We start from the raw sequence: 11,476 nt of genomic DNA on the forward strand, positions 1-11,476 counted from the left end.
GGCTGCGTGGTTCATGTGACTATAACTTTTTTTATTTTTGCACCTAAACATACAGTAAACAAGCACTTAATCCTTGCAGTACAGGGGTAGCCCACTGCAAAGGTTGAGAAAAGGTTTGGCCTTCTTCTAAAGTTCTTCTTTAATAAAAGTAAAGTATAGTGAGAATTTAAAAGCCCAAAAATGCATATCAAACAAATTATTTTAGATACATTTTGTATCATTAGCGCAAAGATTTTGTCACAGTACACTATGGTGTACCTTTAACATATAATACCTTGTGTAAAGGATGAGAGGGTAGCACCAGGCTTTAGCTTGTTCTCCAAATATCCATGGGTAGGTCCACTTAAAATGTCATAAATAAGTTGTTTGTCATCTGTGTCTGGATCTATTGTCATCAATTCCTTCTTTGTAATATAATTAGAAGCCTGTGTAAGAAAAACAACACCGAAACCCATGTTTATTAGACAGACAATGATAAGTTTATGCATAGTGATCTTCAGTTTGGGATCACACCTTGATATTGCAATCATCAGGACAGTCATCTTCTGACTATACGAACCTTCACAGACCTATCTTAAGAAGGTTGACATCTCGTGAGCACAAATACTACAAGGTACTAACTGTGACCGTTATGGTATGCTGCCTCTCATGCTGACCACAATAACATCATCACAGCTGATGATGATGAATAAGATTTCCTCCACACATTCACACTAAAATAAAAACATTTAACATGCCCCCATGAAAAGCACAATCCTCCAATATCCAATAAGATCACTGCATTAGCAAAGAAAGAATCTCAATAAGAGCACCATGCAAATGTGATCCAGCACGAAAGTCAACAAAACACTCAATGCCAAATACATAAATACCAGATAAATCTAAAATATATAAATAAATATGTGCTGTGAGCCCCTATTTCTCCAAGCATGAAATATAACCTGAGTTATACAACCATATGCGTAAGAATGGTGGTGCTAACCCCAAGGTCTTGCCAATATGCAAAAGGTATAGAGTATGACCGATAGACAAGGACTCTACATGTACTGCAGCATCTGCCGCTTTGTCAGAAAATAAATTTTAGTCATATACATTTTTACTCATCTATGCATCTAAGAGCACTTCAAGAGCTTCCAATTACACGTGTTTAGATGCGGAAAGGTCTGTAAAATGTTTGCATCCATAAACAAAGTCTTGTTCTGTAAGGCCATGTACCTACGTACATGTGTTTACATGAGTACATGAGTACAAACACAAAATTCTCTACTTTGATTTTACGCAGCTGAACACAGTGCAAGATTACTGAGAACAACACAGCTGAGTGCATGTATAACTTACATATGAAAAGAAGTAACCATGTTTGTAAGAAGAAATCATAAGGCACAAAGGCAAATGCTCATCTACTATTTTTCTAAATGCTATATATTACACTTTACAGACTATACAGAACCATACGCATCCGTCTCTTCTTCCAAATGTATAATCTAATACTTGTAAAGGTGCCCATACACCTTACAACCATCGCAACACTTTTGTTTTGCGATGGTTGTAAGCTAATTAAAAGCTTGTACAATCTGCTCATCTTGGACAGGCAGATCGTACTTGCGATCATCAAAAGCCTGCCCCGCTGAGGGGCGGGCTTACGATGACTGAAATGCTGAATGGGCAGTGTGTGTGCGCGCACACCGGCCCGCTCCGCAGTTGTCAAACGAGCACGCCACTAACGTTTTCCAGCGTACTAGTTCGACGGAAGACGTGCGATCGGTCCCACACCTTCCATACACTTTGCTATTATCGTACGATCGCGGGATTTCCCGCGATTATCGTACAATAATCGTACAGTGTATGGGCACCTTAAGACAGATAATGAACACCTGGAAGACACCCACACCAATGAGACATACAAACCCAAGGCACATAGGCCTATTGGAAAAATGAATCCCAGAACAAGAGTCCTAATCCCATACCAAACATGATTTCCATAAATATATCTATAAATGTTAGTACCTTGCCATCCATGTACTCCAGCCACTGGAGACCCAGATTGGTGACAATTCTAGGTGTCCCATCATCCACGGGGAGGATATCAACTTTAAATCTCTGAGGAGCTGCTGTTACTATCTGAAACCATAAATGAACACTTTTTATTGTTTTTGTATTTGAAGGCAAAGCATGGATGCAGCCATGAAGAATAAACAGCATAACAGTAGGTTAAACAATAAAATAAACAATAAAACAACAGTAGGTTAAACAATAAAATAATATTATGTGCATACATCTATAGATAAAAGCAATCTAGAATGACAAAGTACTTTCATTTCCAAAAGGTCAATAACAGTAAAATAGGTGGAATGTTTTTATTGCTTTTTCGTGTTTTTTTTTTCTTTCTGTATCATTATAATTCTATTCTCACACAAAATAATAACCTATGACAACTGTGACTTGCGTGGCGTATAATCTTAAAGCATATTGGTATATAGGAATACTAATAAAAACTACAGACAATTTTCCCCATATTAATAGTTAATTCCAGTTACTTACTTCCTTTCCTCCCTCCTCTACAATGAAGAATGGGTTGGTTCCATCCGACACAGTAAAAGAGAATCTGTCCTTAAGAGTATTACTTCCATCATGGTTGTAACTGATACGATTCTGATAAATGTCATCCATTGTGAAAGTGGAGGCCTTGCGGTAGCTCTGTCCATTGGTGCTTCGTTCAATCACACCATATCGAGGTGGCTGGACAATGGTGAATATGACTGATTCTGCCTGTTAAGGAATAACAGGAGCACTTATCGAAAACTGAGGTAGATATGGTTATGCTATGAGACCAAGCACTTAAACATCACTAGCTATACTGTCTCACGCCGGGAGACGCTAATACTCTTCTTAAAGTGTCTCATCACACCCTCCTGAACAAGTAACCATCTTAGAGCCACAAAACATGTTGAGACTGATAGTTATGTGTAGGTTTCATGGAACAATAGTCTAAATTGAAGAAACATGATCATTTAATTTCTTCCACCTGGGCGCCTCTGCTGTCTCACACCTACGTTTGTTTGGGGCATTCTTGTCTCATCTCTCCTTTACTAGCGTTGACATTCAACAAAGTCTAAAATGAAAATATACAGTATATAGACTGCTATGAATCTGATAAGAGACTACTGTACATAGAATAACGAGGTAATGGATACAGACTGTACTGAAAAAAATGTGAAGGTACATTAAGCAAAAAAGTCAGACTCCAGAAGTCACATTTCTAGAAATGTTTACTAAGTTTGCAAAGACCTAATTGGTTACTATGGACAACTACACATATCCTTTTTTCCATCTATTTTGGTTAAACAAAACAACCTATGAAACAACAATAAAAAAACACGTGCTCTATATATAGTATTAAACCTAGATAGTAACATTTGCAGCCGTTACTCACATTTTCTGCTCACAACTATACTATCCTCATAATGATATTTGTTAACTCCTGTCTCTACAACTCCTACAAAAACATCCATATAAACTGCACTGTCCCAGGTTTGTATTATACACTAAATATAACAGGCTGCCTCACCTACAGTACCTCACTGGCGTGTTCCTGCAGCCACTTACACTCCCATGTAATACACTCTTCAACCATCAGCTTTAGCTTCACTTCATGTTAATAGTGACATCACCTTTATTGTCCTGGAATAACCTGCTACTACATTACTGTCCTTTGTGCCTCTTTCACTGTCCCCTCTGCAGCTGACAGTCTTCCACTTCAAAATGAATACATACCTGCCACATTTCTGTTGATCCAACAACACCTCCACTTTCCCTGAATGGATATTGGGCCGCACTTTACAACCCCTATCATTCAGCATTACATTGTTAACCAAAAGGAAATATTACAGCTACAGTATTCTCTAACAGTTATTCACTGAAATTCAACCCATAATCCATGAGCTTCCCTTTCATAAAACATAGCGTGAAGCCAGTCTTTAGGGAAAAGTGGTGCACTTAAATCTGTTGCATGATGAAACAGTTCAGTTTAGTAAAATCAGAGATGTAATAAGGCATTAGTTCCCAAACAACAGTTTACTATTTTCCAAGTGCTGCCTTTACACTGTTTTATGAATGGGCAGCTGCTAGATAACGGGGAACTTCTCATTAATATGACCATTTCAATATTACCCATACCCATGAGTGAACATATTTTCTAGTTTTGTTAAATTATTTTTTTGCAGTTTGTTACGTGCATGTAGCTGGTTAAGAAGGGTGAAAGAAAAATCTAGTGGCTTTTTTTCCAATACTTGAGACCTCCAGTGCTACAATCCTAATATACAATGACTTCTACTTTGGTGTCAAGCCAGGAACATTAAAGTCAGGCCAGTATTTAGACAGTCCTATTTACCTTACAATACCAAAATACTGCACAAAGGTTCTGTTTGTCCCAAAAGCGAGGCTGTTACTGCCATCTCTGTTATATATAAAGAGAGCAATGGAAAGTTTGCCCATAATGACTTGTCAGATTCAAGCTGTCAATTATAATGTGGATGTGAAAAAAAAACTCCCTGATTGGTCACTGCAGGCAACACATCCACTTTTTCCCTGCTGTTCTAGCTCACTGCTGTTCTGTTTTCTTATCCTTTAATAGATTGTTCAATACTACACAAGATAGTTTCCATTAAGTCTGTTGTTGCTGGCAAGGTTGATAAGGGAGAACCAAATTATTGTTACAAATCATTGTAAAACAGATAAAAATGATTGTGTCAGTCTTCAATAATGGTTTACATATTAAAACTATACAATATCTGAAGCAGCTAATGCCTAAAATGTCACAAGTTATACTTATAGCAGTCAATATTCTCATACCTCAGTATCAGCATCAACGGCTTTCAACTCAAACTCTGTGATAGTCTTCCGGACGCCCTCTTGTACCCTCATTCCTGAATTCTGGACTACAGGCAATGAGTCATCTACTTTATTGATGGTGATGTAAAATGTTTGTGACACCTGGAAAAAAAAAAATAAGAACCCAGAAAGTCTCAGTCTGGTCATAAGGGTCCACCTTATCAAAAGCAGCCAATAGGCTTTAGAAAAATACTTACAGGGACATCAATCACTCAAAATAGCATCAGAGAAGCTCATACTTTATCTATCATACACCTTAGCAGGGGTGTCAAACTCAATTTAATCGTGGGCCGCATCAACATTAAGGTTGCTCTTAAAGGTATCTGTAAGACTATATAATGTATTTAATCTTTATCATAATTGCCTCTGCATTCGATTATCACTGGTTTTAGTAATAACTTAATACCTAGATCTGAAAGTAGAAGTCTAGGAAATGGCCTGGTGGGCCGGATTCGTCCCCTGGGCCTTGAGTTTGACACATGTGCCTTAGAGACTTGCCCACAGTTTATGCAGGGTGCTTCAACAAATCTTCATCAGCACATCTTGGTATAGTGATAATCTTGTCCTTTATTTACACAAACGGATGTCTGTTGCTTTATTTAAATAAAGGACAAGATTATAACTATACCGAGGTGTGCTGGTAAAGTTCTGTATTTCCTGCCCTTTAGCATCAAACTTATGAACATCTAATGCAAATCAAGTTGCCTCTCAGTTAGCAAAGTATATCCAACAGTTTTCGTGTATTTGCAACCCTGCACATGAATTCCTGGGAAGCCAATTGAGACAGTTAAAGGAGAACTATGGGGCCAGGGCTTTTCCCCATAATTCTCCTAAGGGTAATGGGAGGACACACACTAGCGTCCTTCCGTCACCCAAAGCTCAGTATACTGCAAGCCAAAGCTACAGCTCGCGGTATACTGAGACGCCGCAGCCAGAACGGATCCCAACAATGTTGTCTGGATCCACCCAGCTGTGTGAGTGATAGCTGGCTCTGCCTATCTAGAGGCAGAGCCAGCTGTACCCGCCCCCTCCCCCGTCCGTTCCGCCAGTCAGTGCTGGAGGATCGGTGAGGGGGAATCCCTGCAGGGATAGATCGAGAAGTGAGCTAGCGATGGTATGTGTTCGCTCACTTCCCGATCTACTGAGCTGACCTGTGACAGTCTCACTGATCTGAAAGTAGAAGTCTAGGAAATGGCCTGGTGGGCCGGATTCGGCCCCTGGGCCTTGAGTTTGACACACAGTTTCATTGTCGCAGGTCGGCTCAGATTATGAGGCTGAGTGAAAATCATTCGCCTCATAATTCTCCTTTAAGCAAAGGGTACTGTATGTGACAAATTTACCACTGTGGATCAAACAGATCCAGTTAAGAAGAGGTCAGGGTAGATTTTATATTATCACAGTGCTACTTCAGAGCAGCAGAGGGGGAATTTATGAATCAAGCTTGGAGTAAAGATCGGTCTCCTAATCTGTCTTGCTGCTCCTGTTTTGTATTGCCTTGCTTTGGAAAATAATTTATATAACCAGTAGTTATAAAAGGAGAAGTCAGCATTAGAAGACTACATATTTTATTACCGGCACAGATTTTCTTTAAAAGAGCCTGCTGGCTTTTAAATTGCCGCATCTGGCTCCCGAATTCTGCTTTCATTTGTCCAACCCTGCTATATTTTTTAATATTCTTAAATATTAATAATCATTCTTCAAATAAAAATATAATTTAGTTTATTAACCCTGCCATACTAGCAGGGCAAAGCAACAGGGTTTACTTTAATAGCTCTCTCATCAGCATTGCATTTGGCTGTTGGGAGGGAAGTAGTATATCTTTCGGTGCCTCTAGGTATGGAGTGTATAGTGTATGTATAGTGACCCTTTAAACTGTACCTGTAAAAATGTTCTTATAAGGCTAGAAAGATTATACGTTTGTCTTAAATATATCTTGCAATATTCATGTATGGAAGCATAACAATATGCCAGGCAGAAGGCATATGAAAATATTGAGGACTATGAGCTGAATCCACTTAACCTGTCTACACAAATGAATGCTAAATAAACTGAGGAAAATGGAAACTGTGAGGTGCATGTATGCGCCTAGGGAAATCTGTCTCAAAATATGATTCTAGAATAATATTCGCATATCCTGTGTGATATCACAAACATAAAACACAGCAAGACTTGCTTCTACCTCATTGACTCCATCTGAGACAGTGAAGGTGAAATCATCTGCATGTTTCTCCTCGGTGCTAGTGTGAATATACTGGATGCTTCGTGATTCCAGGTCCGCCTGGCTGAAGCTGCTAATTTTTATACCTGCAAAAGAGAAGCCAAGGAATGTTATTGTTTGCTATTTAACCCCTTCATGACTGAGCTTGTTTTTGGTTTCTGTTCGTAAATGACTGACACACTTTTGACATTTTTGCTGTGTGATTCTTCCACGTCAGTAATATACTTTCTTACAAAGTGCACCCACACATATTATATATTGTTTTTTAGAGGACAGATAGGGCTATATATTTATATCACATATGTGTGTCTAACGCCTCACTTAGGACAAATACAAATTAAAAAAAGAGGAAAAAACGTAAAAAAAAACTTTTTTTCCCAGTTTTGATTTGTAGTATTTTTTTTTAACAAAACCAGCACAGCTAAAAAAAAATGCAATACATACATTCATTTATTTGTCCCTTATTTTTAATTTTTTTACACTTTTCACTATTTTTTTTAATTTATTTACACTTTTCACTTTTTTTATACTGACAAATTTTATTTATTTAATTATATCAGGCAGTCATTGTGAATTAATCTCACTATTACTGCTTGATAAATTAATACATTTTTTTTATTATCAGGCTGCTTCAAACTTCAGAACAGCCGATAATAAGTTAGTGACACTGATCCTGCAGCAGTTCAGGATTCAGCTGTCAGTGAATGTTTCAGAAAACTTAAACATTCTACTTTCAAGAATAGATACATTATGTGTCTAATACATAACATTTTGTATCTATTCTTGAAAGTCAAAAGATAAAAAAAAAAAAAGCCAGTATAGCTTGAGAGAGATATCTCTCGATCTATACGAGCTGTCAGAATGCCGGCAAAAGCCGACCGCTTTGCTGTGACTCTCAGACACCCGATATTAAGGTATCGGGTGTCTGAAAAAGGTTAACCCTTTCAGTAATGGATCTCTAGATAGTTAGACATCCATTACTGAAAGGTAACCGCTGATTCTCAGCGGTTAGCAGCCTTCTAGTGCAGCAAATAACTTGTCACGTACGGTGTACGTGACGAGTCATTTGGTCCCTTTGTGGCTGGACGTACAGTGTACGTCTCCCGTCACGAAGGGGTTAAATGAAAAAGCTACACATACAAACACACCCTAATCTGGTTTTTGTATTGCCTTGATCTACTGTTTTCATCTGCAATGATCATGCCTGGCACATACCTAACCAATTGCAGAGAAAGTGCCAAATGCCCCCCTTTGTATACCGTATATACTCGAGTATAAGCCGAGATATTCAGCCCATTTTTTTGGGTGAAAAGTGCCCCCCTCGGCTTATACTCGAGTCAGCGCCAGCGCGTCTTCTTACTTACCTCGCCGAGCGTCACGTCACTGCTGCTCCGGTGTGCGGCGCTCCGAGAATATTTGTGGAAAAAATACAATCAGCCCTGTGCATATTACAACCAGGTAATCAGATCTTAGATGCATTGACCCATCCCAGCCAGTGGAAGGGCAGGGTTTAAGTTTGCAAACATCCCAGGTAATCAGACTTTAGATGCATCGACTCATCCCAGCCAGTGGAAGGGCAGTGTTTACATTTGCAAATATCGAGCATTCTCTGTACAGCTGTGCAAGCTGGACCCTAGTATATAATATTTAATTTAATATTACATTTGTCATGTGTGCACAGGGCAGCCATTATCCTCTATGACTGTGCTTAGTGCAAATGTAGCTTTCCAGACTTTTCTGCCTGGAAAATTCAAACCCTGAAATGTCTGATCTAAATTCTTACAGGGTTATTCACAAAGCTGCCGAATGCAGCCGAGTGAATGACCAAGCCGGGGTGAACAGAGCCGAACAACGTATGGCTGATTTCAGCCTTACATCGGCTGAGCCGAAGTGCAGAGGGACTTCGACTCAGCCGATCCAACATCTGGATCGGTTGAGCCGAAGCTTTGGCAGCTCACTCGCTGCTGTTCGCCCCTATTCTCATAGAGGCTGAACGTCACTGAGTGAATAGCCAAATGCCACTGAGCGGAATTCGGCTCGGCTATTCTACTCCAAGGTACTGAACAGAAAACAAGTGTAAGAATGTGAAGAAAAAAAAATGGGCAGAGCTAGCGATGACAGCTAGTTCCGCCCAACTGTTTCCTATTGGCCGGCACCGGCTAGAGTCTTCTAGCAGGTGCCGGCCAAAGAATAACTGGGCGGAGCCGGCCGTGACGTCACGGATGGCTCCGTCCAGCTGTCATTTGTGGGGCGAACAGCAGGCCGTTGGATTTATTATAGCAGAACTTCTCTGAAAGCAAGTTCTGATTTTAACTGCTTTGCACCACATTTTATTTGTTGTATTTTAAATACAGATGTACTAATGCTCCCAATGGAGTTCGTTAGTATGTCAAGCAACATAATTAGCATTATTAGTATTCACTACTGAAAGGAATCTCACCTTTCCTTCACTCTTCCGCTACTCTAACCCTCTGCTTTACTCAGCCACTAAGCATGGGGACAGGAGGCCCTATGTAAGCTCAAAGTTGCTCTTGTCAGAGCATAAACAGGACTAAGGACTCTCTCCCTTCCCCTATGTGACAACATTGGACAGCACATGAGAGAAAGGAGAGGGAGTTACATATCCCCACATGTTCTTCACTTCCTGCAGCTGAACAGAGTGGACAGAGAATGGGATATGGTGCCGCTCGGGGACAAGGTATGCCTGATGTATTCTGCATAATACAGCATGAACACATCATTGGATGTCTTTCTTTGAGAGGCACCTTTGTTATTGCCAAGTGGGATGGGCTGGAGACACAAAATTCTGCAAGATAGTAACAATACTGGAGTTTCTCAGACATATAACCGACCTGAAGGTCATTTAATCCACTGCGGATTATCCAAAACTAAAATATAGGGGTCTATTCACGAAGCAGCCGAAGGATCTAGCCGTAGCTCCGGCTAGCTTTGGCCCCAGGACCCCTTCGGTCACAATAGCCCGTACAGCTCCCGAACTTAGCCGAGCGGCTCTGTCGAGCCGAAGGCATATGCCTCGGTTTGGCTGAGCCGCGCTGAAAGCCGAAGCTGGCCGAGCGGCCGGCCGACACCCTGATTCTGACAGCTGGGCGGAGCCAGCCGTGATCTTACGGCTGGACAATTTGCAATAGCCAATAGTAAACTAGCATTGCACCCGCCCTCTGCCGATGGACCTGATGGAGAACTGCAGCAGAGGGCGGGTGCAATGCTAGTTTACTATTGGCTACTGCAAATTGAAATAGCCAATAGGAATCTAGCAATGCATTCCAATGGGCAAATCAGTGTTTATCTCCTGGGCGGCCGGGAGCGGGAGACTCCCGGATCGCCGGGAGAGTTTTTGTGAGCATGTTCAGCCGACCCGAAGCCACGTGAAGCCACCCGATGTATGGCTGATTTCAGTCAATAAACGGGTGAAATCAGCCGTACCAGCCTGAAGTGAATAGCCGAAAAGCGTTCGGCTCACTTCACTTCAGGTCGGTCTTTCACTCGGCTGCCTGCGGCAGCTTAGTGAATAGACCCCATAGTTTTGGATAAAGTTGACCTTTAAAATCAACAAAGACCAAGTAAATCAATAATTTTAGACAGTAAATGGGAATCTCAGTGAAAAAATAAACAAAAATATGGAGATAGACATTCATCCAGCAGACAATGCAGTTGCATCTAAAACCAGTACAAAATTTAAGACAACTCATTTTAAGAATGTGTTTTGTAATGTAGGTGCCTACTTTAGCCTGGGAAGGAGACAATACCTGGGGAACCCACGTGCTCCAAGCGGCCCAGACTAGGCTGTCTAGTGATGTGAAACAGAAGCTCTCTAGGTTTGCTGTCCTGATCTGTGGCTGACAGTTGCTGTGTGGTGATTTTCTTCCAGGAGTTTTCGTCCAAGGTAAGACCTTTGTTGGCAGTAATTGATGGCGGCTGTCTGTCCTCTGCAAGAATAATGAGTACAACAAACCATGCTTAGCAGTCAGATTTACAAGCCACTCAATAAATGCCTTGGTAAGGCATAAAAGGTTAAAAAAAAAGTTACATCTTAAAGTATCAGCATAAATTGCAGCAATGCTTTAGCCTTTTAGATACCTCTTGGAAATTTGCTTGAAATAATAAAGGGAACCTGTCACATTCAGGATAAATGTCATTAAAAACAGCTTATAGCACACAATGCGCTGCCCAAAAATATCATGATGCCACTGTCACTTGTCTGACAGCACTGAGCTCCGGCCGAAAGGAAGGATTAGTAAGGTCTGCACCAGACCTTACTAATTAACCCCTAGATCACCAGGGATTGTGCAGGTGATGGGATTTCTTTATCTGCGGGGGGACGGGGGAGGATGACGAGGGGGGTGTATT

At 40.7% G+C, this 11,476-nt stretch overlaps 1 protein-coding gene across 1 annotated transcript in view; it reads right to left on the reverse strand.

Annotated features, from left to right (window-relative positions):
• Nucleotides 1–11,476, reverse strand: part of FRAS1 (Fraser extracellular matrix complex subunit 1) — a 269,028-nt gene that overhangs the window by 51,769 nt on the left and 205,783 nt on the right. The window contains exons 45-50 of the mRNA XM_018557898.1: nucleotides 10,876–11,055; nucleotides 7,070–7,194; nucleotides 4,852–4,992; nucleotides 2,542–2,769; nucleotides 2,008–2,121; nucleotides 275–425 (exon numbers count right to left, since the gene is read on the reverse strand). Of these exons, the coding sequence (XP_018413400.1) occupies nucleotides 275–425; nucleotides 2,008–2,121; nucleotides 2,542–2,769; nucleotides 4,852–4,992; nucleotides 7,070–7,194; nucleotides 10,876–11,055 (939 nt within the window). The remainder of the gene's footprint in view (nucleotides 1–274; nucleotides 426–2,007; nucleotides 2,122–2,541; nucleotides 2,770–4,851; nucleotides 4,993–7,069; nucleotides 7,195–10,875; nucleotides 11,056–11,476) is intronic.

This window comes from Nanorana parkeri, unplaced genomic scaffold (genome assembly GCF_000935625.1).
Source record: "Nanorana parkeri isolate BGI_ZX_2015 unplaced genomic scaffold, ASM93562v1 scaffold310, whole genome shotgun sequence".
Classification (NCBI taxonomy): domain Eukaryota; kingdom Metazoa; phylum Chordata; class Amphibia; order Anura; family Dicroglossidae; genus Nanorana; species Nanorana parkeri.